The 26893-nt window shown below is 45.3% G+C and overlaps 1 protein-coding gene across 4 annotated transcripts in view; it reads left to right on the forward strand.

The window, feature by feature from the left end:
* fryl (furry homolog, like) overlaps window positions 1–26893 on the forward strand; it is a 72061-nt gene that overhangs the window by 39168 nt on the left and 6000 nt on the right. For 2 of the 4 annotated variants that reach the window (XM_030770994.1, XM_030770991.1), the window contains 46 exons: window positions 555–599; window positions 1855–1958; window positions 2139–2247; window positions 2457–2543; window positions 2699–2870; window positions 3518–3650; window positions 3769–3876; window positions 4331–4568; window positions 4719–4895; window positions 4991–5077; window positions 5208–5476; window positions 5786–5993; window positions 6331–6455; window positions 6740–6797; window positions 6924–7015; window positions 7242–7414; window positions 7622–7782; window positions 7909–8019; window positions 8147–8301; window positions 8461–8560; window positions 8829–8997; window positions 9175–9443; window positions 9847–9987; window positions 10211–10379; window positions 10744–10828; window positions 10946–11058; window positions 11219–11369; window positions 11800–11903; window positions 12067–12249; window positions 12647–12842; window positions 13348–13469; window positions 13570–13757; window positions 13923–14017; window positions 14107–14729; window positions 14933–15201; window positions 15296–15436; window positions 15970–16170; window positions 16275–16436; window positions 16682–16756; window positions 16922–17095; window positions 17965–18165; window positions 19209–19391; window positions 21646–21983; window positions 25316–25523; window positions 25639–25788; window positions 26363–26461. In XM_030770994.1, the coding sequence (XP_030626854.1) occupies window positions 555–599; window positions 1855–1958; window positions 2139–2247; window positions 2457–2543; window positions 2699–2870; window positions 3518–3650; window positions 3769–3876; window positions 4331–4568; window positions 4719–4895; window positions 4991–5077; window positions 5208–5476; window positions 5786–5993; window positions 6331–6455; window positions 6740–6797; window positions 6924–7015; window positions 7242–7414; window positions 7622–7782; window positions 7909–8019; window positions 8147–8301; window positions 8461–8560; window positions 8829–8997; window positions 9175–9443; window positions 9847–9987; window positions 10211–10379; window positions 10744–10828; window positions 10946–11058; window positions 11219–11369; window positions 11800–11903; window positions 12067–12249; window positions 12647–12842; window positions 13348–13469; window positions 13570–13757; window positions 13923–14017; window positions 14107–14729; window positions 14933–15201; window positions 15296–15436; window positions 15970–16170; window positions 16275–16436; window positions 16682–16756; window positions 16922–17095; window positions 17965–18165; window positions 19209–19391; window positions 21646–21983; window positions 25316–25523; window positions 25639–25788; window positions 26363–26461 (7521 nt within the window). The remainder of the gene's footprint in view (window positions 1–554; window positions 600–1854; window positions 1959–2138; window positions 2248–2456; window positions 2544–2698; window positions 2871–3517; window positions 3651–3768; window positions 3877–4330; window positions 4569–4718; window positions 4896–4990; window positions 5078–5207; window positions 5477–5785; window positions 5994–6330; window positions 6456–6739; window positions 6798–6923; window positions 7016–7241; window positions 7415–7621; window positions 7783–7908; window positions 8020–8146; window positions 8302–8460; window positions 8561–8828; window positions 8998–9174; window positions 9444–9846; window positions 9988–10210; window positions 10380–10743; window positions 10829–10945; window positions 11059–11218; window positions 11370–11799; window positions 11904–12066; window positions 12250–12646; window positions 12843–13347; window positions 13470–13569; window positions 13758–13922; window positions 14018–14106; window positions 14730–14932; window positions 15202–15295; window positions 15437–15969; window positions 16171–16274; window positions 16437–16681; window positions 16757–16921; window positions 17096–17964; window positions 18166–19208; window positions 19392–21645; window positions 21984–25315; window positions 25524–25638; window positions 25789–26362; window positions 26462–26893) is intronic. The other 2 variants (XM_030770992.1, XM_030770993.1) reach the window with 2 other exon arrangements.

Genomic DNA, 26893 nt, shown 5'->3' on the forward strand with positions numbered 1-26893 from the left:
CATCTGTTCATGAATAGGATTAAACATAAATGAACAAAACAAACTGTCTTTCAGATCATGGTCGTCTAAATTCACAGTGATACTGGTATTCCTATAGACTGTGCTCTCCCGTCATAGGTTGCAATGACAATGTTTAACTTACTTTATTAGTGATTCCTCTTTGAGTTGCTACCAAAGAGCGCTGTATATTGTCTGTTAAGTAGACTACCTGGGAGGGGGGAGGACGGGACATGGTGAATTTTCCTGGTCAGTTCAGCTACCAATAACTTGCAGAAACCTGAGGGCTTTAGATAAAACAAACACAGGTCTCTTACTATTGCCAAGTCTCCAATAAACGCCAGTAAAGTTAAGTAAATAAGCGCCTCAGCATTTACTGGAAGTTTTACGGTATTTTACTCAGGTGAAGCATCAGATGTTCGTGTTCATTTGACTCATTTTTTTTGTCTGTCTGTTCATTTCTTGGTCTGTTCTAACCTGCATGTGTCCCCATCCTTTCATCACGCTCTTTATGTTCTGTCTTCTTTTTTTTTTTTTAACACATTCACTCGCTCCAGATGCCATCAAACAACAGTATCCGTAAGCAGATAGAGACGCTACAGGTGAGTTTCCACAGTAACCATTAGGAGGATTGGCACCATCGCTAACAGGGCAATTGGCTGACACTGTGTTCAGCATGGCTGTGATGGGCTTTCTTTCCCAACTGTTACTGCACAGAGATGAGAGCTCCATTTAGAAAAAAAAAATGAAATGTTTGATGTTTTGATAGGAAATGGGAACTGAAAATATTCAGGAAGCCACCTGGCCAGTAGATAAGAGGAAGGGGTACACTGAAAAAAATATTCTACCTTTCAGAATTGTGTAATGATTTTGATTTAGATTGACATTGGCTTGAGGTTGAATAGTTCAGTTGTTCAGACTGGACCAATGGGCTTGTTTTATGAGAGCTTTTATCACGTCATAAATTAAAGACACAAACACCCTCTTGCAGGCAGAAACACAAATATCTTATATAAAAAGCGTGTTTGGTGTTTAGTTTGCTTTTGTAAGGGGTCGTGTTAAAGACAGAGGTTGAGGACACTGGACTCTTCTGTCCTTGCATACCGTTGCTGGACTTTCTCAGTGCTGCAGTGTTTGCAGTCATCTCGCCCCCTGTGGACGGAATGTTTCATTACACTTTCCACTGGTGTTGAGTGTTTGGTGCAGTCTGCGGACACATGAGTCTGTGTGTGTGTGTGTGTGTGTGTGTGTGTGTGTGTGAGAGAGAGAGAGATTGCTCTGTCAGCAGCTAGGCTCCTTAGACCATTTCTGATGTGTTAATTATAGATTTATTATGGAGGTTTTATTAATCAGCATCCATTCAATAAAGTTTAAAGGTGATTAATGAATGATGTTTATCTTCTGATCGATAATGGTAATTTAGAAATCATTTCTGTCATTGGATCCTAAGAGGAGAGTCATGAGTCATATTCCTGATTAGTTCTTTGTAGATAACTTATATATTGATCACTAGATTGTTTAAGAGGATTCATGATTCTTCCGAGTCCTTAACTGTTACGAGCTGTGTATGTGTCACATCCATTGGTAGTAAAATGTATTTAATTAGGCTTAATTTTATTTTACAAGAACTGTGCTCAACTTTTAACACCAAATTTTAAAGCTGGTGTGTGTTTAATCACCATGTTTAGTAACTCCCTACTATTTCCAGTTACCCTGACAGGCTAGAGACCAGCACCCTTAGTGATTTAAATAGCACAGCATTTGTTAATGATTGGCTGAGCTTGATGTGAGGGTTGATTTGAGACAAAACTCTACAAAACTGTGTAGATTTTTCTGAATCTTTCTCCTCTCCCACAGAACAAAGATCCCAAAATGTCTCGCGTAGCCTTGGAGTCCCTCTACAGGCTACTGTGGGTCTATATCATCAGAATTAAGTGTGAGAGCAACACTACCACACAGAGGTACGGCATATGCACACACACACACACACACACACACACAGAGACAAATACACCAAAATGACTCTGACCGTAGGTCGTCTTTTTTTTTTTTTTTCTCCCATATAAATTTGGTTGGAAGCTGAAGCTGTGTATGTTGAAGTTTATGTATTAACCTTTTCCTCTCTGGGTTTCTGGCTCCAGTCGGCTCCTCAGTATCGTCTCGGCACTTTTCCCTAAGGGCTCCCGCAGTGTCGTGCCCAGAGACACACCTCTGAACATCTTTGTCAGGATCATCCAGTTTATCGCTCAGGTAAATCTGATAGATGTCACAGAAATCAGATCACGCCCTCCCATGCTCTGAGCCTCAGTGACACAACAGTTAGAGAAGCTGAAAAATAAAGCCTTATTTGGGCACGTGATTGCCGCACAGTGAAAAATATTGACTTGAGTGTTGGTTTTGTGTTGGAGGTTTATATGTTGCATATAAGTAGTGACTGGGCCATGTTTTTGTGTTCTCAGGAAAGGCTGGACTTTGCTATGAAAGAGATCATCTATGACCTGCTGTGCGTAGGCAAATCTCACAAGACCTTCACCATCAACCCGGAGGTGAGACGCACTGAGCACTCAGTTCATATTCAGTTCATCCAGTTCATATTAGCTTAACCTCCCATGCCGTTTAATCCAAACTACACTGCTGCTTTCTCTTATTTATGCTCTTCAACGTTTCGGCCTCTGCCCCCCCCCCCCCCCCCGTCTCTCAGAGAATGAATATCGGTTTGCGGGCGTTTTTGGTGATAGCAGACAGTCTCCAGCAGAAAGACGGGGAGCCTCCCATGCCAACGACAGGAGTGATTCTGCCGTCGGGTAACACGCTGCGCGTCAAAAAGATCTTCCTCAACACCACCCTCACCGACGAGGAGGCCAAAGTCATCGGTGTGTACCTTAACGCTCTCCCCTTTTACAACTCTCTCAAGCTGACATTGTTTTGCCCTGGGTTTATTCCATGACATTTAAGAGAGCACAGCCTGGGGTTTTTCTCAGAACACATGAGAATACACAGGGCTTGGCTTGGACTTAAACAGACAATATGAAAAAGGGAACACTCCATAAATGGTAGCATTATGCACCTTTTGCCTATCTCGTGTTTTGAACTGTTGTGTTTTAGGAATATTTCTGTGCTTAGACGGACAGATTTACGAACGTGCGCCGACATTTTTGTGCTCTATCAACATTTGCCTAAGAGTTGGATTTCTCTTTGTTACATTTGTTTGTGTTTTATGATGACATGTTGCTGTTGCCAGATGTACTGTAAATATTTGCGTGACCGTGCTGTGTGGTATTTGCCTTACAGAACAGCGTTTGCAGTAGTTCTATTGTTCAGACTCTTGGCGTGCTACCATATGTTCTGTCTGAAACTTTCCACTGTGGCTCATGTCACTTTTTTTTTTTTTTTTTTTTTAACATGGGTTCTGTTTGTAGATGGTCTGTTCTGTCAGCTCATGTCAAAATTCACTGATATTGTTTTAACGTTGTTTTTGGGATTGAATTTCACGTGTGTGCTGTTTGTGTGCGGTGTGCAGGTATGTCGCTGTACTACCCTCAGGTACGGAAAGCTCTAGATAACATCCTCAGACACTTGGACAAAGAGGTGGGAAGATCCATGAGCATGACTAATGTACAAATGTCCAACAAAGAGCCTGAAGACATGATCACGTAAGTGTGTGTGTGGGTGTGTCTGCGTTTAAAGTTTGTTTCTGTTGTTCATGTGTTTATGTCTGTATCTGTCAGAGTTTGTAAAAGCTTCATGTTTTTTTTTTTTTTTTGCCCGCAGTGGGGAGAGAAAGCCGAAGATTGATTTATTCCGGACGTGTGTGGCGGCGATTCCCAGACTGATCCCAGACGGCATGAGCAGACAGGACCTTATCGAGCTCTTGGCCAAGTAATTATCTTTCACCTTTCAAATTTAACCCCTCACAAGAGCCCCCGAGAATCTGAAAAGGAAATGTGTACTGTTTCACCTCCTCTCAGGTTATTCTGAGGGCCAGTAAACTAACGGATTATGAAATGAGCACATGTCCAGTGTATTAGACAACAACTCCCCCCCCCCCCCCCCCCCCCACACACACTTTCGTCTAAAACTGAATCTGACCCGTGCCACAACTTGACTCTATTATGTGTGAGGAAACTCCTTCAAGTCTTGCTTAGATGATGAACTACTTTACTGACTCACCAGAAAGTTTTCCTCCGAATCAGGAAGCATCATCTCTGAAATGTGGTTGAGTTTATTGTGAACCCATTTCTAATTAAAACACCTTGGAGTAGTTTATGACTCACATAAACTGTGTGTGTGTGTGTGTGTGTGTGTGTGTGTGTGTGACTTCTTTTTGCTACAGGCTAACCATCCACATGGATGAGGAGCTGCGTGGCCTGGCTTTCACCACTCTGCAGGCTCTTATGGTGGACTTCCCTGACTGGAGGGAGGACGTGCTGTCCGGCTTTGCCTACTTCATCGTGCGTGAGGTCACCGATGTGCACCCCACGCTGCTGGACAATGCTGTTAAGATGCTGCTGCAGCTCATCATTCAGTGGAGACAGGCCGCCCAAACCAGCAACCGCAGCCACGACACACAGGTGTGTGCGAGGTCATTTATGTATGCACAGCTGTGTTTGGCTTTTCTTTTTCAGAGCCTAAATGTCCCTCACTGTCCACTGAATCTTGGTTGTGTGTGTGTGTCTGTGTGTCTGTGTGTGTGTGTGTGTGTCTGTGTGTGTGTACCATAGGGTTTGAATCCCAGTCCCTCCCTGCCTCTGGAACGTTCTCCTCTGTGGACGGTGCTGCATATCGTAGAGGGTCTGGCCCTGGTGGTTCTGTGTAGCTGTCGACCAGCCACACGCAGACTGGCTGTCAACGTCCTCAAGGAGGTCCGAGCGTTGCACACCGCCCTCGGCATCGCCAAGGTAACTCGCACGTAAACCGCCCAGATTTTTCCTTTTGACCCTGACAGAATCAGATGACTGATTACCTGTCTGTATATCCTGCTTGTTTTTGTCAGGGTGATGAGGAGTTGGCCATAGATGTGATGGACAGGTTAAGCGCCTCAGTGTTAGAAAGCTTCATCCACCTCACAGGGGCGGACCAGGTGAGACCACACACACACACACACACACACACACACACACAGTCAGCCATACATGCATGCACGTACGTTTCTTTTGTTTTTAAACTCCATTTTATTTTTCCCTCCCTCCCTACATCCCTTCTGTGTGTAGACAAACCTGCTGTACTGTCCCAGCGGCATCGACCTGCAGACTCTAGCAGAGTGGAGCTCCTCTCCCATCAGTCACCAGTTTGACGTTGTGAGTCCGTCACACATCTGGGTGTTCGCCCACGTTACACAGGGTCAGGACCCCTGGGTCATCAGCCTGTCCAGTTACCTGCGACAGGAACACCTGCCCAAACACTGCCCCACAGCGTTGAGCTACGCCTGGGTCTTCGCCTACACGCGCCTACAGCTCCTCTCCCCGCAAGTCGACATCAAGTACGACGTCGTCTCTCTTTTTATGCACGCTCGTGCGTGAGCGTGTGTGTGTACGTCTGGGTCTGAATGTATTTTGAAACCTTTACTCTTCCTTTGGTAGTGAATTCTGCCATTCTGATATATTAGAGGCCGTAGTATCGGCATCCATTGTATTCGTACCTCTACGTTTGTTCGTTTTTGTTTGTTTGTTTTACTTTTATGGGATTTGAAGAATGCATGTGTCCGTGTGGGATGTAAACAGACGAGCGTAAATGAGGCAGTATTAGTTTTATGACGTCAGTGTGACGCTGTGATTGCCTTTCTCTGCAGTAGTCCCATAAATGCCAAGAAGGTGAACAGTCTGAGCGGCAGCAGTGACTCATACGTGGGACTCTGGAGGAACTACTTAATCCTCTGCTGTAGCTCCGCTACCTCATCTTCATCATCACAGTCATCCTCAGCTCCAGGCTCAGTCCGCTGCTCCCCACCAGAGACGCTGGCGTCCACGCCGGACAGCGGTTACAGCTATGATTCCAAGGTCAGGGGTCATCCCTCTGTAACTGGTACCCCCCCGCCCCAATCACCCAGTGTCTTATTTTGTTATAGGTTATAGGAAAATTAAATGTTTAATGCGAAAGTGTCTAACAGAGATTTAATGCTAAAACTTGTGTATTCAATTTTTTTTTGTTTTACTGACCCAGCTTCTGTTTGCCACGATGTCATGGTTAACTAGTGGGCGTGTTCCTTTTATATTTATTGTCTTAGTAATATGTGTTGATGTGTCTCACATGAGTTGATCAACTCTTTGTGTGCGTGCGCCTGTGTGTACGTGTGCTTGTTTGTGTGCGTGTGTGTGTGTGTGTGTGTGTGTGTAGATCATTGGCATTCCGTCCCCCTCCTCCCTGTTTAAGCATGTGGTTCCTATGATGCGCTCTGAGAGCATGGACATCACTGAGTCACTCGTACTGGGGCTTGGCCGGACCAACCCCGTCGCCTTCAGGTGCGTCTGTCTGTCTGTCTGTCTGTCTGTCTGTGTGTGTGTGTGTGTGTGTGTGTGTGTGTGTGTGTGTGTGTGTGTGTGTGTGCGTGTGTGTGTGCGTGTATGTGTGTGTACATATGTATATGTGCATATATTTGTGTGTACGCACATTCGTGGATTGTTATGATTATGTCTGTCTGATGGGTGCATTTAGTGGTCTGTACTGTTGTGTTGATCTCATTATTTAAGGTATGCTCGTGTGTTCAGGTGTCATAGTTGTGACTCAGTGTGTGTGTGTTTGTCAGGGAGCTGCTGGAGGAGCTGAACCCCATCATTAAAGAGGCTCTGGAGAGAAGGCCAGAGGTGAGTCACTGCATCTTCATTCCCCATATAAAGTCACCCGCGTTCACCTGACTCATGGGAGTAAGGATTTTCAAGCTCTCTCTCTCTCTCTCTCTCTCTCTCCCTGTCTGTCTCATGCCCATGTAGAATATGAAGCGACGCCGGCGTCGAGATATCCTCAGAGTCCAGCTGGTCCGGATCTTTGAGCTGCTGGCCGATGCAGGGGTCATTAGTCAGACGTGAGTAAATGTTTAAGGCCAGACTGGGTCAGCCACAGTCATGTCTATGTCTGTATCTAACACATAGTGTGACTGCAGCTCTGGAGAAGACGTATAGAGCATCAGTGGCATCTCAGTCATTACTTTACACAGATTGAGGCTTCTCTAGAGACCATGGTATTACTGCAGAATGGTTTATGAGACCTGGAGAGCCTAGTTTCAAAGAGATTTTTTTGTGGATGTGCAGGGGGAGTGGAGGTTTAGATGGGGAGACACACTCACTGAACGGCACACTGTTAGAGTATGTAGATCTGACACGGCAGCTTCTGGAAGCAGAAAACGACAAAGATTCAGACACGCTGAGAGACATCCGAAGCCACTTCAGTGCCCTGGTGGCCAACATCATACAGAACGTCCCAGGTACACAAGACACACACGCATACAAATACACACTCCTGTATTTCCTACACATTTAAACCCTCTTTTTCCATTTTTGCTCTTCTATTCTCTTCTCATCTCTTTGTGTCTCTTCAGCTCTTTTCAAGTACGACATGAATTCTTAAACCATGTCGTATGTTTATGGATATGAATTCTGACCCGTTTGTCTTTTGTGTTTGTGTTGTGCAGTACACCAGAGGAGGTCTGTGTTCCCTCAGCAGTCTCTGCGCCACAGTCTCTTCATGCTCTTCAGTCACTGGGCGGGGCCTTTCAGCATCATGTTCACCCCGCTGGACCGCTACAGCGACCGCAACATGCAGATCAACCGACACCAGTACTGTGCTCTCAAGGTGAAAAAAATAAATAAATCAGCACCGCGGGCTCTGTTAGACCGTGTATTTGAATGTGTACATCCTTTTCTGAAGTATTTGTTCTGTAAGGACTTTGTAAGTAAGCGTATCCTGTGCTTGCTGTAGGCCATGTCTGCAGTTCTGTGTTGCGGACCTGTGGCTGATAATGTGGGTCTCTCGTCAGACGGCTATCTCTACAAATGGCTGGACAACATCCTCGACTCCCAGGACCGCAAGGTACACGATGCATGTTCCTTTAAAATCGCCCTTCATAGTGGCCTCATATTCCTCAGACAAACGCGACTGGGCTGGAGTATGTTCAAGCAGATGTGTGTTAGTGACTGCGTGTTTGATCTGACCTCAGGTCCATCAGTTGGGCTGTGAAGCTGTGATGCTGCTGTTGGAGCTGAACCCAGATCAGAGTAACCTGATGTTCTGGGCTGTGGATCGTTGCTACACAGGGTCACGCAGGGTAGCGGCCGGCTGCTTCAGAGCCATCGCCAACGTCTTTCACAACAGGCATGTCTCTCCCTCTCTCTCTCTCTCTCTCTCTCTCTCCCTCTATCCTCATGAATGTGTATCTATGTGCAGGTCTGTGCCTGTACTGTTGTTGTGTTAGATTGTGTATGTGTCTGCAGACATGTGTGCACAGCTGTTGACTGAAGCTTTCTCTTGCAGGGATTACCAGTTTGACACTGTAGTTTTGCTGAATCTGATACTGTTCAAAGCAGCAGACTCCTCAAGAGATATCTATGAGGTGGCAATGCAGCTCCTTCAGGTAAAACATATTTACCTTCCCATGACCAGCCAGGACTGAGTGTTTAACATTGCTGTTCTTCTTATGATGGAGTGGATTGAATGTTTGTCTTTCCTTTAAGTGAACTTGTCAACACAATGTCTCGATTTTCAGATCTGACAGCTTGTAAATGTTTTCTTTCGTGTGTGTGTGTGTGTGTGTGTGTGTGTGTGTGTGTGTGTGTGTGTGTGTGTGTGTGTGTGTGTGTGTGTGTGTGTGTACATGTGCACGTACACGTGTGCGTATACAGATATTGGAGCCAAAGCTGTTCCGTTACGCACATAAGCTGGAGATTCAGAGGACTGATGGCATTTTGACTCCACCCTCTCCTCTGCCACATCTCTACTCCGTCTCCTACTACCAGCTTAGTGAAGAGCTGGCACGCACATACCCAGAACTCACACTGCCCATCTTTTCAGGTACACACACACACAGTTAAATAAACCTTGCGAATTTTCCAAGGTATTCATACTCACACCAAAGTCACACTGTCAGTCTACTCTGACATGCATGTGCACAGCTGTACTACAGTGATAAGGGTGTTTGCCACACATATGGAAGTAACTGACTGTCTTTAATGATCCTGCTTGTGTCAGAGGTGAGTCAGAGGATTCAGACAGCGCACCCCGGTGGTCGGCAGGTGATGCTGCACTACCTGCTGCCCTGGATGAACAACGTAGAGCTGGTGGACTTCAAACCGTCAGCCCGGCGACAGGATGAGCATTCCACGGCGGAGGATGAAGAGGATGCTCGTGAACGAGAGATGATGATGGTTAATAGTCGGCGATGGCTGAGAGGAGAGGGCTGGGGCTCGCCGCAGGCTACCACTATGGTGCTCAACAACCTCATGTTCATGACTGCAAAGGTACAGAACACACACTCACATACATACATACACACACAGACACACACATACATACACACACACACTGTATACACAGCACAGGGCGTACACACACTCCTTATTCACAACACCAGCCACACACATTAGTCCCTGGCCCTTCCTTGGTTTAGAAAAGGTTATAAAAAAAAAGGGTTAAAAAACCCAGCAGAAGTCATACCCATTGTTGGTTACACAACACAAGGCAAACACATTCTGTACACACAGCACCCAACGTGTGTCTGTTTTTATTGTTAGGTTTATAGCACAGTCAATAAACGGTTACGGTCAATAAACCTCACTCAGATATGATACATCAGATGTAGAGTTGATGGCATACATTTTCTGGTAAGAGCAATATGTAAGTGTGTTGTGTTGTGTATTGCAGTATGGAGATGAGTTTGCCTGGTCGGAGATTGAGAATGTGTGGACCACTCTAGCGGACAGCTGGCCCAAAAACCTCAAGATTATCCTTCACTTCCTCATCAGCATGTCTGGGGTCAACAGCGAACCAAGTCTCCTGCCTTATGTGAGTGACACAGCTCTCAGCCAAGAAACAGCTGACATGCCCTCACCCTCTGGAAAAGCTGTTGAGTTTGGTTGTTCTGAAAAAAGTAGTGGCTTTTTTTTTTTTTTTTTTTAAATACGGATGTGCTAATTTTACTTTAGCAGATATCAGACCATGTAGCTCTGACTTGGTGAATGTGTTACAATGATGTGTTTATGGGTTGTGGTTGTGTTTTTATTTTTAGGTGAAGCGTGTGGTCGTGTATCTAGGCAGAGATAAGACCATGCAGCTGTTGGAGGAACTGATGTATGAGTTAGAGCTGACCGATCCAGTGAGCTCAGCTGTCACTCACATGGACAACCCACCCTACTATCGCATCACATCCTCTTACAAGATCCCCTCCGTCACCTCAGGTTGGTATCTCCTGACCCCCCTCTGATTACCACCCCACTGCTCCTTGTCAGAGGGCTTTTACAGTCCGCCCAGATTATGATCTGAGATTATCTACTCTAAGTCTTTTTACTACACATTCTACCACTCTAAGTCTTAAGTCACTTCCCACTGTGTACTCATTGGATCCCATAGTCACAGTCAGTCCTGCAAAGTTGTAAAATTCATTTCTGCCATTTGAGTTCAAATTTGATCTGTATCAGATAACTCAGACATTTTTAACATTGGTAAGGGATCTGTGGAGTAATGAACAGTGACAAGGATAGATGTTCCTTAGTAAAGTTTTATCTGTCTTGTCTCCTGCACACGGTCCCTCTCTCCGCACAGGGACTACATCCAGCAGCAACACAATGGTGCCAGGAACCGACGGACACCATGACAGCAAAGTCAAAGACCCCAACATGGAGGACAGGTAAGAGTCACCCACAGACTCTGGTGCTCACTCGCTCTCTTGTCACATGGCTACTCGTTTTTTTTCTCTGTCAATCAGAATTACTGAATGTTTGAATGAGAGTTGTCCTCTGTGCAGTTACACACACCTGGACATCTACAGCGGACTGAACACTAATCTGAACAGGCAGCACCATCGACTGGAGTCCCGTTACAGCAGCAGCTCTGGAGGCTCCTATGAGGAGGAGAAGAGTAAGAACTTTCTCTCACACTCTATTTGTCTCTCTCTCTCACACACACACACACACACACACACACACGTATAGACACACACACAAACACACACATACTCAGGCCGATTTATACATCGTATAGTTTCGGGTGCAGGGTTAAAGCCACATTCTCTCCATAGGTGATTCTATGCCCGTCTATGCCAACTGGCGTCTGAAGGTAATGGACCATAATCGGCCAGAGCCTCTGCCATTCCCTCCCACTGGAGGCTGCTGGTCGCCCTTAGTGGACTATTTGCCTGAGACCACTACACCGGGAGTGTCTTTACACAGGTAAGCAGTCTCTCCCCCATCATAATCGGTCATTCTGTCACAAGTTCATTGGTGCCTCCAACCAGTAAACTTTTTTTTGACCCATGAAAAATTCTGAATTCTGTAATGACTTTCAAACTCACTCAAAACTCTATAAAAAATAAATAAATTCAGTTATATTAAAGGTATCAACAAGGTTTTCAGAAAAGCAAAAAATATACTTCTCTTGTCCTATATTTCCCTTCTTTACATAGCAATAAGTAATGTGACAGACCAAAGTCTGAAAAATGGCTGAACTTCCCTTTAAAATGCCTCTTCCTGGTCAATGCTGTTGTGTTTAGAAAGATGAAGTGGAGTTTATCATTACTGTAAAGTGACTAGAGCCCGGCCGCCTTCAGCAGCGGGAGCAGCATCTGTTTTGGCTCTCTCTTACCCCACTGTCTCTCTACAGGTGTAACATCGCTGTAATCCTGCTGACAGACCTCATTGTTGACCACGGGGTCAAAGTTGAATGGAGTGCCTACTTGCATCTACTACTGCACGCTATCTTCATAGGTAACATACACACAACAACCCTAAAGATAACTGTTTTAGGCACAGAAACGACCACACATCCTTTAGAACTTTTCAGTTTTTTAGAGAGAACATTTATGAGATACTTTGTTTAAATGTCACACAAAGCATAGCATGTTTACTACCCTCTCTTCCTCCTTTTTAGGATTTGACCATCAGCACCCAGAGGTCTATGAGCATTGCAAACGCCTGCTGCTCCACCTACTGGTCGTCCAGGGGAACAACAGCAGCGTCCAATCCCTGGCTTCAGTTTTGCTTCGGAATCGAGAGTTTAACGAACCCAAGGTGCTAACGGTGAAACCCATACCTCAGGAGTTCAACCTCACAGGTTAGTCCTTTGGTACAAAGGCACATCGATGCATCAGAGATCTGAAGTAACAGTTTCTGAGTGGTCCTGCAGTAGCCAGGACTTTGTTCAGTCATAACTCTCACCAGCAGAGGGCTTATTATACCCTCTGTTTAATCTCATATTTTCCCAGCAAACTCCCAGATAGCAGATATGGCCCAGTGTGCCCATGTAGAGTGTCTGTGCAACTCTTACTTATTATCTACATATATGTATACATACATGTAGTAATGTGCTTTCAGTTTTCGTTATTTCTAATGTTTGGATATTTAGTCAATTTTCATATCCAAACCTCCTCATGGCCTTCAAATGTCCTCCATATTTTTTTTTTTTAATGTTTGCAGATGCAGATATTTATGTATGTGTTTGTTTCTCTCAGGTGTGTGTGAGTTGGTTCCAGACTACCAGCCGTCTCCTATGACGGACTCAGGCCTCAGCTCCAGCTCCACGTCCTCTAGCATCAGCCTCGGAGGTTCAGCGCTGCCCCACCTGCCCCCCACGCTGCTTAACGAGGTTGACCTCTCTGCTGAACAAGACGAGAAGGTCAAAGGGCTCATAGAGTTCATTAGTTCCAGGTACAGACCTCCACAACTACCCACCACAGTACACCTGCCCCCTCTCTCCCTCTCTCTGTTTGTATCTGGAAGCAGGGTTATGCTTATAGATTGACTGTCATGTCATTCTAGTCTTTTATGTCATTGTGTTGCTATGTGGCGGATGTGCTGTTCTCCTGTATGTTGGCTTTGGTTATATGTTAGCTGTCTGTGGTTTATGTCATCCGTGCTGAGGTCTCAGTAACAATGTTTATTCATTGTGTCAGAGACGCTGTGCACTAAAATAGCATCTAATGTTGACTGAGGCTTCCTGTTCTGTCTTGTGTTTGCAGCGATGTCTAACAGGATGGGGTATTGTGTCATTGCATGGGTGTGTGTGTGTCTGTGTGTGTGTGTGTTTACATCATTAAAATGTGCTGCAGTGAGTCATATAATATGTTATCACCTCTTAAAATGTGAGTCATATAGTAAATTGTCACCTCTTTCTGACCCTCTCTCTCCTTTTTTTGGATCGCTTGGCTCACAGGAAGCGGGGACCTCTTTGGAACCATGAAGATGTGTCCCCTAAAAACCCCAACATAAAGAGTGCTGATCAGCTCAGTGTATTCCTCAGGCATGTGGTCAACGTCTTTAAACAGACCCAATCAGGTAATTAGCATTAACTTTACAGTGCAGTTATATGTCTAGCATAGTTTTTTTTTGTGTACATATGAAAACACTTGAGTGTTGTGTACCTGTTTGTGTTCAGGCTTTCAGCTGGAGCAACTTCTGAGTGATGTGGCTTTGCAGACAGCTCTGTCATGCTCCTCTCGGCACTACGCCGGACGATCTTTCCAGATTTTCCGAGCGTTGAAGCAGCCGCTCACTGCATCCACGCTGTCTGACGTACTCTCACGCCTGGTGGAGACAGTTGGAGATCCAGGGGAGGAAGCCCAGGTAACAGCCCCAAACTCCTGCCATTAACACCCTGGTGTTACACAGCATAGCAGTCAACCACAGGATACCTAGCACTCACTTATTGGTATTTGTTGAGAACAGCATGTACTCTGTGTATTGGCCTCAGAACAGGCTTGTATCTGATCTTCACTGTGTCTCTCTCAGGGCTTTGTTATTGAGTTGCTGCTGACTTTGGAAGCAGGCATAGACACACTGGCGGAAACTATGAAGAACTATGACCTGCTCACAGCTATTTCACAGTAAGACACGTACACACTGAGCTCAAACAGGACTCTTTGTTACGACAGTATCGTTATTTTGATTGTGATATTAAATCCTTTTTTTTCAGAGCCTCGTCGCCAGATCCTCTAATAGGCACTAAGTTTGCCAATAACAGAAAGAGCACCGGGCAACTGAACCTGAGCAGTGGCGGTCTTTTCCACGCGCAGTACAGCCACGCCCGTAGCAACTCTCTCCGCGCTAGCCTCATGGGCGAACGCAAAGGTGACCGCCGTCGCAGCAACACGCTGGACGTGGCCGACCGGCTCGGCGGCAGCCACGGCAACCTGGCGCGGACGCGGAGCTTATCGTCGTTACGAGAAGGCGGAGGAGTAGGCGGAGGAGGGGGAGGTGGCTCAGGGGAAACCGCTCCACCGGCGGACCCCACCAACCTGATGGCGACGGTGTTCTGGATCGCAGCGTCGCTGCTGGAGTCCGATTACGAGTTCGAGTACCTGCTGGCGCTCAGGCTTCTCAACAGGTTGCTGGGACAGCTTCCTCTGGAGCGTGCGGACAGCAGGGAGAGACTGGAGAGGGTGCAGGCCAAACTGAAGTGGTACAGCTTCCCTGGCCTTCTGCAGCTCTTCCTCAAAGGCTTCACCTCTGCTGCCACACAGGAACTCACCATACACCTGCTGAGTAAACTCATCAGCGTCTCTCGACACACCCTCGTAGACCCATCGCAGGTGGCGGGTGAGTGACGAAACTGACTCGCGTCTGAGACGTACTTGTTTCTTTTTGTTTTATTTGTTGTTTTAATGGCTTTGATTTGTGGTGGCGTTCAGCGTAAATCTTAAAAGAGGAATGGGTCCATCGCTGTATAGGATCTCCCTAGAAATGTCTTTTCAGTGTTGACTGAAGTCTTTGTTTTGCGGTCCTGTCATTTGTCCTCACAGGGTTTCCTTTGAACATCCTGTGTCTCCTGCCCCACCTCATCCAGCACTTTGACAGCCCCACACAGTTCTGTAAGGAGACGGCTGACCGCATCGCCAAGGTGTGTGCTGAGGAGAAGTCGGCCACTCTGGCCAACCTGGCCCACATGATGAGCCTCTACTCCACACACAGTTACTCACGCGACAGCACCAACTGGATCAACGTAGTGTGTCGCTACCTGCATGACGCCTTCTCCGAAATCACCTTCAACCTGGTCACTTACCTGGCCGAGGTACGTCCCAGCGATTCCCACGCTAATCCCTCATATCATCTACGTATTGTCGCGACCTGACTCTAACCTGTACCCTCTTGACTTCCAATCCCAGCTACTGGAGAAAGGCCTTCCCAGCATGCAGCAGTCTCTGCTACAGATCATCTACAGTTTGCTGAGTCACATTGACCTATCAGCAGCTCCAGTGAAACAGTTCAATTTAGAGATCATGAAGATCATAGGAAAATATGTTCAGGTATGTTAAGTATGTAAGAGCTTTGTCTAGGAATGTACGTTTGTATGTGTGAGTGGATGATACACTTCAGAGCTTGGGGCGGTTTGTTTAATGACATACTTTGGCCGAGCTCTGATTGAAGGGGAACCATTACTCTGCCTTCCTAGGCTTTTCAGGAGGTCTGACTTCAGGGAGGGGGGAAAAAGAAAGAAATAGGGAGGTTAGAGAAAGAGAGAGAGAGAGAGGGGAAGAGAGAGATTTTGATGCATGCGATATTAAAAGTGCAAGGGAGAAACAAGTTTTCTTTTCATCCCCATTCAAAGACTTGGCCTTGTATTCGGTAGCCTCAGGTCAATTCTGCACTCACTGCCTACTTTAACAAGAATGAATATTTGATGCTTGTGTCTGCGTGTGTGCGTGCGTATGTGTGTGTATCTTTTCTAAGTCTGATAAGGAGGGCTAAGCTATGTTTGTACTATATCAAGTACATTGTACAGGTTGTTCAAAATTTGTACAGGTCTCTTCATTAATTTTGTGTTTGTGTATATATACAGAGTCCATACTGGAAAGAGGCCCAGAATGTTTTGAAGTTGGTGGTGTCTCGTTCAGCCAGTCTGGTGGTTCCTGATGAAGTCCAGCGCTCATACAGCACGGACTCAACCAGCTCCCCAGAAATCGCCTTTACTCGAATCTTCAACAGCTCCTCCAAAGAACTCCCAGGCAAAACTCTGGATTTTCACTTTGACATCTCAGAGGTACACACTCTCCCCTGGAAGCATCTGGAATCGATCCTCATTTGTCTCCAGTTCCTACAATCAAAAATTGTTTATGGTCCTAATATAATGTCTTTGATTGTCAGACGCCCATAATAGGGCATAAGTATGGGGACCAGCGTAACGCAGCAGGGCGTAATGGGAAACCACAGGTCATCGCAGTGACGAGGAGCACGTCCTCCACCTCATCAGGCTCCAACTCAAACGGCCTAGTGCCCGTCAGCTGGAAGAGACCCCAGCTCTCTCAGGTAGGTACTGGGAGTGTGTATGGCTGTGATTGCATTAATGGCCTGATGTGGTCTGTAACTGTCTGATATAATCATAGGTTGTTCTGTAGTTCAGTCTATTGATGTGAGTATCAATACGTTTTTGTATGGATTTGTAAGATTCAAATGACGTAGATACAGATGTCTGTACATGTAGACCCAGACTGATGTAGATTGTGCTAGTGTTCTGTGATTTAACACAATGGTTTACTGTTTTGCATCTCCAGAGGAGAACTAGAGAGAAACTGATGAACGTTCTGTCTCTGTGTGGCCCTGAGTCTGGCTTGCCCAAGAATCCTTCCGTAAGTGCCTCAGCTGTTCACTGTGTTTTAAAAGACATGTAGTCACTCGTAGCGTACCGCTTCTCGAGACTTGTTTGCTCGGAATTTGCTGTGTCAGTCAAAAGTATAGTGCTGATTTGACTTGAAAGGTAAATGATGAGTTTGTAAATCCTTTTGGGCCTCTAGGTTGTTTTCTCCTCTAACGAGGACCTTGACACTGGTGACCAGCAGACCAGTCTAATTCCCACTGTGGAAGAAGCCCGAGAGGAGGAGGTGCAGGCGGAAGACGCTGGAAGTGAACAACAGTTTGGTGTCTTCAAGGACTTTGACTTTCTGGATGTGGAGTTGGAGGATGCAGAGGTAAGAGCTGACCTCTATGTAGTGCTACTGAACTGTTAACTTGTAGTCTGTAACGACTAAATGATGTGAACAAATGATCCAGGTTCTGTCTTGCCTTTTCGTTCCTAATATTTACGTCCTATCTTTGTAAAACTCGTTTTTTCTCTGCTAATCACCTACAGTAGTGTAGGAAAAGTGATTCTGACTGCTTGTGTTGCTGTATTTGTGTGCATCCGTGTCTCTTTCTGTCTGAACAAGTGCGTGTCTGTGTGTGTGGTTACAAATGTGGACCTTGACAGAGTGCAGTGTCCTCCGTGTTAATGTCTCACTCTAACACTCTCTAATTCCTTTGTTGTGCTTCCTTTCCTCTTGCATCCAGGAGATGCAGGTAAGTTTTTGGTGTTACGTTTGGAGTCACTGAGCATTCTAGAGCACTGCCTGTATTTTCACAGTGACATCTTGGCCCTCTGTCAGTCAGTTGGTATTTTTCATGCCTAGAGTGACTTCTGTTAGCTCTAATGATAGGTTCATCCAGTGGAGTGTGTCCATTAGGTCCTAGGCTTCAGTGCTTTAGTCATTCCTGTCCGTTTTCAATTTTTTTTATATATATTATCTATTATGGTTACACTCATATTAAAATTCTTAACTTAGTGTTCAGGTACTCTGAAGAATTTTTTAGCTGCTTTGTTCATTGTATGACTCGCTCAAGCTGTAGTGTGTTTGTGTAGTCATCTGTCGTGTACCTGGTTGTCTTGTTTTATTTGGTTGTGTTCTGTAATTGTGTTTGTTTCTTGGTTTTCTGTCTATTTTTCAGAGGTCAGCTGATGTCATTTACTTTGATATGTTTCCAAGTGGTGAAAATTTCTTTTTGCTTCTTCCTTCCCCTGCAGGGGGAGAGCATGGACAACTTCAACTGGGGCGTGCGACGGCGTTCTTTGGACAGCATGGATAAGGGTGACACGCCGTCACTGCAGGAGTGTCAGTACACTGGCAGTACGCCCAGTCTGAACCTAACCAATCAGGAGGACACAGACGAATCTTCTGAGGAGGAGGTACTGAGCGCTAGCCAGATTCTCACCCGCTCCAACCTCGTAAGTCCCCCGTCCCCCGGGCCCCAACTCCCCACACGGGGCTCCGGCATGGTGTGTCTGGGCGCCAAGCTGGGCTTAGCCGCTGCCACCTTCATCTTAAGCGTGATTAGACGCTTGCTTTTGCTCGTAACCAGCACCCCCAGTCTTTTTTTTAGTCCAGTCCCTCTGCCACCCAGCCAAACCTTACCGCCCTCCACCTTCAATTTACCCTTCTCTCCCCTCTGTCATACTCCATTCAGACCTTGTTCATTTTTGAGATGCCCCTCTTTTCATCTTAATTGGGGATGAATAGGATTCTGGGGACCAGTAAGTTCCTCTTCGCTCTGATCTTTTGATGGTGCTTAACTTTCTGAACTTAAATTCTATATCATATTGTAATAAGGCAGAAATCATGAACTCTTGGGCCACATAGATGATTAGCAATTGTTCATCTGCATCAAAAATCACAAAAACTTAACAGCATGGTCTGATTACCTTTTTAAAGATTAGTCTGAATGATTTTAACTGCATGATTTTGATTTAGCATGATCTAGTCAATTTAGTTATCTTAACAGCTCCCTTCTGCTTGCTATGAAACACCAGCCTTTCAGCAGAGTTAATAATCAGCAAAGATGAAAGCCTTGCTGTTGATGCTAATAACTGCTCCTTTCGAATGCTTTGGAGGTGTAGTTCTCCCACTGGTGGTTCTTCAACTCCTCCTTCCTTCATTCCTGTGCACTGTATGAGTGAGACTAAAGTAACTCTTGCAGCATGCAGCACGTTGTCATGTTAAACATGGAAAAATGCAGATATTTGAAAGAAACTTTTAAAGTATAGGCTAATGCCTTTTACATAAGCTTGTTTTTGAGTAACACAAATGTTTCAACCATTAACAAGATAGACTGCGTGATGTGAGCCGTTATTCCATGGCTGGCATGTAGTGACAAGCGGTTGCATGTTGTTTTGTGATAGCAGGTCAATAGATTAGTAACTATTTAATTTGACTGTGTGACTGTTGTTACTGTGGAGATTATTTAAAATGCACTTGGTCTGCACTTAAACAGCTCAACAGTGACTCAGCAACTGATGACGCAACTTCCAATCACATGGACTCCCTGCAACAGTCACAGGAATCCTCCAGTAGTGTCTTGACTGAGGAGGCCACACCCACTCCACCATTGCCCCGTCCAGACAGCCCCACCCATGAGACCGCCCACTCTGACAGCAATAGCAGCCAGCCGCCTGAGGTGGGACCAATCGGGAGCTCTAATAAAATTTGGTGTATGGGTGCTTTCTAGCTCTTGCCTTTTCTCTTGCTCTTTTCTCCTTCTTTCCTGTTGCCATGTTCTGCTGATTCTTGCCCTCTGTATGAGAGGAGATCCAGACCCTATTCTTGCTTGCTAATAGGGTTGGAAATGGATTTTCTTAAAAGCGTAATGGTCCTAATATAGGGCCCTGTGGTACACCTTCCTTGTCTGCTTGTCTTTCTGTCATACAATCTTGATACCTAGCGGAAATGCTTTGCTCCTTTTGTTAGTATCCCGCTGTTTTGCGCTGATCTGCGAAATGCCTCTGTAATCTGCCGAAATATGTCAATGACAGTGCTATATCGAAGGGGCTTATGCATCTGCTTGCCGTGATTGGGGAGAGATTATTTGTTAGAGGCAATGCGCACACCTCAGGCCAGCTGCGCTAAAAGTACCCTTAATATGGACTCAGAAACTTTGGAAAGACAGAAGTTAATTCTGTTAAACCCTGATGGAGAACCCCCCATAGCAACCTACGGACCTCCAATCCTTGTGTGAGTATTAGCCAAAATCACCCTTCCAGAGCACAGAATTAAAAGGCCCGATAAGCCAGAGATTATCAGCAAGTAGATCAGGTAAAACATGGGAGCATGTATCAGTATAAATGGAAAACTTCTAACATACTAATAGGCATTGCACTGCTATTTTGTTAACACTTTACTAACATACTGTCTCTTCACTGACTGTGCAAGTGGTGAGATCTATTTCTGAATGTATTTCGGTATCCATAATGTTGGAATCAGGACTTTTTGATGGGGGTTTGAAATAAGTAACTTGTCCGAAGACTCTTTGTCTACTGGTCAAATGCTCATGCAGTGTCAAGTTTATCCCCACAGACATGAGGCTGTTGATGATATCACTTGAATGAAGGAAAAAACGCAGCATTCTCCTGGTTACCATTCACAAAGTACTCTCTGCTAATTTTGGTAATAGATATGAATGGCCCTGTCTATGGAGAGGGGGAGAACCTCTAGCCCTGCCAAGTCCTGCCCAATTGTTGTCCAGTATCAGCTCAAGGACATCTGGGCCGTCATCTCGGGCTCTTAGCGTAATGAGCAGAAGATAAAAACCATCAGGGCTCTTACTCATCTGTCTGACGACAGGCAGACGTCCGTAAAGGCTTTCCGTAATATCGTTCCCGCTTTGGCCACCTGCCACCCACCTCTTCAGTTAATGCATTAGGGGTCTTTAGTATGGATAAGACAAAAAAAAAAATACTGGAAAACACAAGAGATTTCAATTAAGCCTTCCTTTACTGGGCGTCATCGTCCTGTCCTGCGGCGGGATTAAATAAAACATGAGGTAGAGAGGGAGGCAACGTGTTCCTCAAGTCTTCGGGAAGCTTACCGTTTCTTATCCATACTGATGTGTGTTATGGAGTTAATGCTGGCACTCTTGGTTATTAACGTGTGAATCCCTCGGTGCCTGTAACTTATCCTGAGATCGCTTATCATGATCAACTCTGGTTTCTTACATTGGTGTAAAGGTTTTTAGCATTACATCACACCTTCACGTACAGTCTTGTGTTCATTTAGTTCAAGAGACTCATCTGTATGTGGCTCCTTGTTGGTGACAGAAGAACAGATAAAGTGTAAATTAGAATTTTCTTATTTGCATCAGGTGAGCGTTATGTTATGATACATGCGTAATGCAGCTGAGTGAGTCAGAATCTAATTTATTAGAAAATGTGTGGTACTGGCACTGTGCCATTTACTTTTGATATCACTGGTTTATTAGTCCTCAGGTCACATTCACTGCATAAGTGTATGGTGATAAATTAAACTTTAGGCCTCCATTGTATTGATTTCCTCTCTGCCTAATAGAGGTACTGTCTGTAGAGCACCAGATTCATCTTGTGAATTGTGAGCTTTAAGGTCCCCCAGTGATGGTCAAGACTAGTGTAATGTTCTTAGCTTCCAATGGCTTAAATCAGCAGTATCATAAAATTCCACAAAATATCCAGCCATATACCATGCTCCAGAGACTAATATTATTGCACAGGAGCCAGGGCAAAAGGAGTCCTACTTGTCCCTTGCACCATGAGGGACTATCCATTACAGTAGGTGTAAAAATGTTGTCAGAGTATTAAAAGCCTCTATGAGTTTCCCTTTGTGTTTGAATCAGGTTATATTTTACACATGTTTAAAAGCGTGTGTGTGTGTGTGCGACCACCTCACTTGGCCTTTTTTGACAGGATGCTAGTGTCACCGCTGCAGATGAGCTGAGCAGCAGTGTTAGTGAGGACACGGGTTTTGGGAGTGCCCCACCTCTCCCCCCAGACCCTCAGGAGCTCTGTGACCTTCCGGACTCCCAAGACCACCAGGACCCTTCTTACGAGTTGGACCCCGCCCCCCCTCCTCCGCCAGCAGTAGACAGTCCGCCGGGGTCTCTGTGTGAGGAGGAGACGGTGTTGCCCCCCCCAGCCACGGACAGCACCCCCTGTTCAGTGTGTGAGGAGGACGTAACGCTGGCACTGAAAGAACTGGACGAACGCTGTGAGGAAGAAGAGGCAGACTTCTCCGGCATGTCCAGGTGAGGAAGATGAACGTAACCTAACCTCTTGACAAAGCTCAGGAGGCCAGGAACGGTTTCTACCAAAATGAGCCAAATTAAAGCAAAGTTTTCTGAGCTGCATTTTCCAAAGAGGCAGTGTGCAGTTTACACGTTAACCTTTTAGAAAACTGTCCTCACATTTTCCTGTAACTACAATGTTATGGGCTTTATGCTAATGGTAGGACCGGATGTCAGACATTGGACTGTGAAATGTGGCTAAGCACAAAGTGATTGTCACCAACAGGTAGGCTAGGTCAGTGTGCATTCAAGCGGACTGAGTGAAATACAATAAATAATATGCGCCTAACTCATAGTCAGGTTTCTGCTTCCCTGATGTCACCAGAAACTTCAAGGAAAGTAAAAATAATCAACAGCTGACTTATCATTGTATTACAAAATTCTTTCATTAGTCATTCATCAGTCAAACCTGTCAGGTACAAATTATTTGTGTCTGGCTCTGTAGATATGACTTGTCTTCTGTGGTATCAAATGGAGGTTGTTCTATGTGGATTTGTTGGTGTCCGGCTTTTGCCAAACATAGCTATTCCAAAAATGTTTAAAATGTGAGGAAAGTTCACGGTGAGCCTGTTGAGGTGCCTTTGAGATCTGGGCATATGTTAACATTGTCAGCCTTTTATCTGGTTTGTTTGGTGAACATCTGAACAGGCAGTTCTTTTGCTGTTTGATGGATGTGACCACAGAGGTCACGACGGCCAGTCAGCTGCCCCTAAATCACAAGCCTTTCAGTTGCATTTATTGCTCTTTGAACACTGTTTGTGTGCATGTTTGTGATGCGTGATTGTGCATGCCTGCCTGTAAGGCCAACCTGTGAGTGGACTGAAGGGGTACACTAGCAGTGACAAGTGAGCTCATGCTTGGCACGGGTTGACTGGCTTTGGCCCCTCTCCTCTGGATCAGTGCGTCCTCTGAAAGGAGGGCCAGCATCGTAGAGGACACTGGTCCCAGAGCAGTTATAAAGATGTCCAATAATTTAACGTTTGAAGCATTTAATGCTTCACGCAAAAACTCAACCCTCCTGCCTTCTTGTGCCTACACACAGATATAGACACACTTAAGCACACAGACCAATAGACAGCATCGCCCCTCTCTCACTTTATGTCACACACACACACACACACACACACACAAAAACACTGAAGGGTTATAGATCTTTATTAGTGCAGTGCAGAATGTGACAGATTGCTGGAGTGGATGGCAATGTTCCAGTTGATCCTCCCCCTAAGAGCAGAATGGACTGTGTGTGTGTGTGTGTGTGTGTGTGTGTGTGTGTGTGTGTGTGTGTGTGTGTGTGTATGTTTGTGTGTGGGGGTGGATGTGAGGGCGCACGTGTATGCGCACATGGAAGCAGTGCCTTGGTCTCCTTGCTTTGGCAGTATAATGTGACTGAGATCCGTTTCAAAGATATAGAGCTGTAGTCTGTATGAATGCAGCGTTGGCACAAAGCGTTAGAACAGTGTGATATCCCAGGATTTCACCAGAGGGGAGAGAGAGAGAGAGAGAGAGAGAGAGAGCAAGAGAGAGAGAGTGAGAGAAACAGACAGAGACAGAGAGAGTGAGAGCAGAGGAAACGGTTAGATTGCGGAAAAAGGAGAGCGGAGAGAGTGCACTGTGAAAGAGGATGAGGATGAAGATGAAGATGAAGACTGTCTCCTCTACGCCGCTGAGCAGCACAGGCTTCAAATACTTGTACTCTGTCTGCTTTATCAGGCTCTTTGGCCCAACAGGCCCGTAAGTGTGTGTGTGTGTGTGTGTGTGTGTGTTTATCAGGCTCTTTTGTCAAACTGGACTGTGTGTGTGTGAGTGAGTGTGTGATAAGATAGGATAAGCTGTATGAGCTTGTTTTAGAGCCTTTGCAGTAGCTTCACTCTGAAACAACACTGCAGCAGGGTACATCTGCAGTGAGAGAAGGAGAGAGGGAGGAGCAGAAAAGGGGAAGAGAGAAGAGAGGGAGGGGGTTTGAGTGAGAGGGAGGGAGAGAGAGAGAGAGAGAGTGTGGATGAGTGAGTGGTATAACATTCATGGTTATGTTTACAATGCTTCAGTGTATCTTAGTACGTATTATAATGTTAGTTTGACTACAGACGTGGACAAATTTGTTGGTACCTTCACAGCTTATTGAAACAATGCTTCATTCCTCCTGAAAAGTGATGAAATTGAAAGCAATTGTCTCATGTTTACCTGCATGCTTTTGGTATGTCATAGAGTAAAGCAAAGAAAGTGTGAAAAGAGATAAATTATTGTTTGTTCTACAAAGATATTCTAAAATGGCCAGGACAGATTTGTTGGTACCCCTAGAAAAGATCGTATATAATTGGATTATAGTGATATTTCAAGCTAACTGTTTTCTTTAATTAGTACCACACATGTCCTCAATCTTATCAGTCATTCAGCCTATTTAAATGGAGAAGTCGTCAATCTGCTGTTTGGTATCTTCGTGTGCACCACACTGAACATGGACCAGAGAAAGCAAAGGAGAGAGTTGTCTGAGGAGATCAGAAAGAAAATGACAGGTGAAGGCTATAAGACCTTCTCCAAGCAACCTGATGCTTCTATGACTACAGTTGCAAATATCATGAAGAAGTTGAAGGGCCATGGGACTGTAGTCGACCTCCCTGGACACTGCCACAAGAAAAATATCGACCCCAGATTGAACAGAAGGATGGTGCGAATGGTAGGCAAAGAGCTAAGGAAAACTTCCAGAGATACAAGCTGAACTCCAAGGTCGAGATACATCAGTGTCTGATCGCACCATTCGTGGCTTTTTTAGGGACAGTGGGCTCAATAGAAGAAGACCTGGGAGGACTCCATTGTTGAAAGAAAAACATAAAAGCCAGACTAGGATTTGCTAAAATGCGTATTGACAAGCCACGATGCTTCCGGGAGAATGTCCTTTGGACAGATGAGACAAAACTGAAGCTTTTTGACACGTCACATCAGCTCTATGTTCACAGATGAAAAACCGAACCTTTCAAAGAAAAGAACACCTGAGACAGCTGTAGCAGTTTGCTCAGGAAGAGCCCAAACTACCTGTTGACAGGTGTAGAAGTCTCGCTGAGAGCTACAGAAATCGCTTGTTTGCAGCGATTGCCTCTAAAAGTTGCGCAACAAAACATTAGGTTAAGGGTCCCATCGTTTTTGTCCATGCCATTTTCACTTGTTTTATCATTTGAAGTATTCTGTCGGATCAAATTTGCGTGAGAAAATTGTGGGTTCTTCTCTGTTCGTGGAAGGGTAGCCAACAAATGTGTCGGCGTCTGTAAATGTGATGTGTTGCATTGTTGTATTTACAGTCAGGATGAGGGAGATGCAGACTGTTTTCCCGAACTTCAGGCCTCCCCGCCTCCTTCGCCCTTTCTCTCTGCCATCCTGGCAGCCTTCCAGCCCATCACCTACGACGACGAGGAGGACGCCTGGCGGTGCCACGTTAACCAAATGTTGTCAGACACAGATGGTTCCTGTGCTGTGTACACTTTCCACGTGTTCTCTCGACTCTTTCAGGTGAGTGTGTCTGACTGTTTAGCCAATGACAGAACATCAGAAAACAAAGATTTGGGGGTTGTTTTTTTTTATGTGTAGTGCCTTGATATTGATTTGCTTTTATCTGTTTTCACAGAGCATACAGAAAAAGTTTGACTCAATTACCCATGCTTCTGTACGGTTCCTCGGAGAGGGGCTCCAGCGAATGGGAAACCAGTTTCTCAGTTCGTTAGAGGTCATGACCTCCTGCTCTCAGTGCCCCACTGTCTTACTGGATGCGGAGACTGTGAGTATAAGTCACCCCCCTGTACTTTTCTTTTCTGTGGTCATACATATACAGTACATATGTTTTTTTTAATACTCCATACAAACATCACTCAGTGCACAGAAAATCAAAACAAGAACAAAAAAACAACCACAAATAAACAAAAAGAAACCCTTCGGTAGTTTGCAAGGTCCAAGGAAATAACAAAGAAAGACGTCATCCCTTTGTACATTTAAAGAACTAACCCTGTGTTTCCTTGAGTGAGGAAAACTGTTAGAGATACTTAAAACAATTTACACGTCAACTCATGTTTTCTTCCGTCGACTCGGCAGATGTTAAGTGCTGTCTGTCTGTCAGTGTGAATGCTGGAATATGATGTCACCATTATACTCATTGTATTCAGCTTTCATATGGCTCTGAGCTCTGAAGCCAAGACTTATGTCAAATTAATGTAATGGAATCAGACCTTTGTATTTCCAGATTTCCCTGTTTGGTTGTGCCTCTGTTTATTTGCAGTTTCATGGGGTTGTGTAAGTGGTGTTTGTGAATACACTGTTGAGGACGTGTGCGACTGTGTGTGTGTGTGTTTTTGCAGCTGGTCTCTTGTGGACTACTGGAGACACTGAAGTTCAGTGTGCTAGAGCTACAGGAGCACCTAGACACCTACAACGGCAAGAGAGAGGCCGCAGAGGAGGTGAGACTACACAGCACAGTCTCATCTTACTGTCTTTACACCCACTTACACACAGTTACAGACCCACTCCTGCTACAGCCACACCTCCCTTAAACCCACACCTCTTAGTTAATCTCTAGTCTGGTCGGATCATTTAGAGTTAGTCACAGTATATGACTGCTTATAATCGTTCTGAATACACAGTCGCTATGAATGAATCAGTTGCATGTAAATATACAGACCGGACTCAAGCTTTTATACAGAATACAAACCAGTAGTGCGCCCTACCAGAGTTCATGTTGGTATGTTCTGACAAAATGAATATGCCACAAAGGAATGACAAAGGAGGCATTTTGTTTAGGGCTGCATGTACTGCGTGTGTGTGTGTGTGTGTGTGTGTGTGTGTGACACCTGAAACAGTGTATGATTTCCCATATGTGGTGGAGCTGCATG

This window comes from Chanos chanos, chromosome 4 (assembly GCF_902362185.1).
Source record: "Chanos chanos chromosome 4, fChaCha1.1, whole genome shotgun sequence".
Lineage (NCBI taxonomy): Eukaryota > Metazoa > Chordata > Actinopteri > Gonorynchiformes > Chanidae > Chanos > Chanos chanos.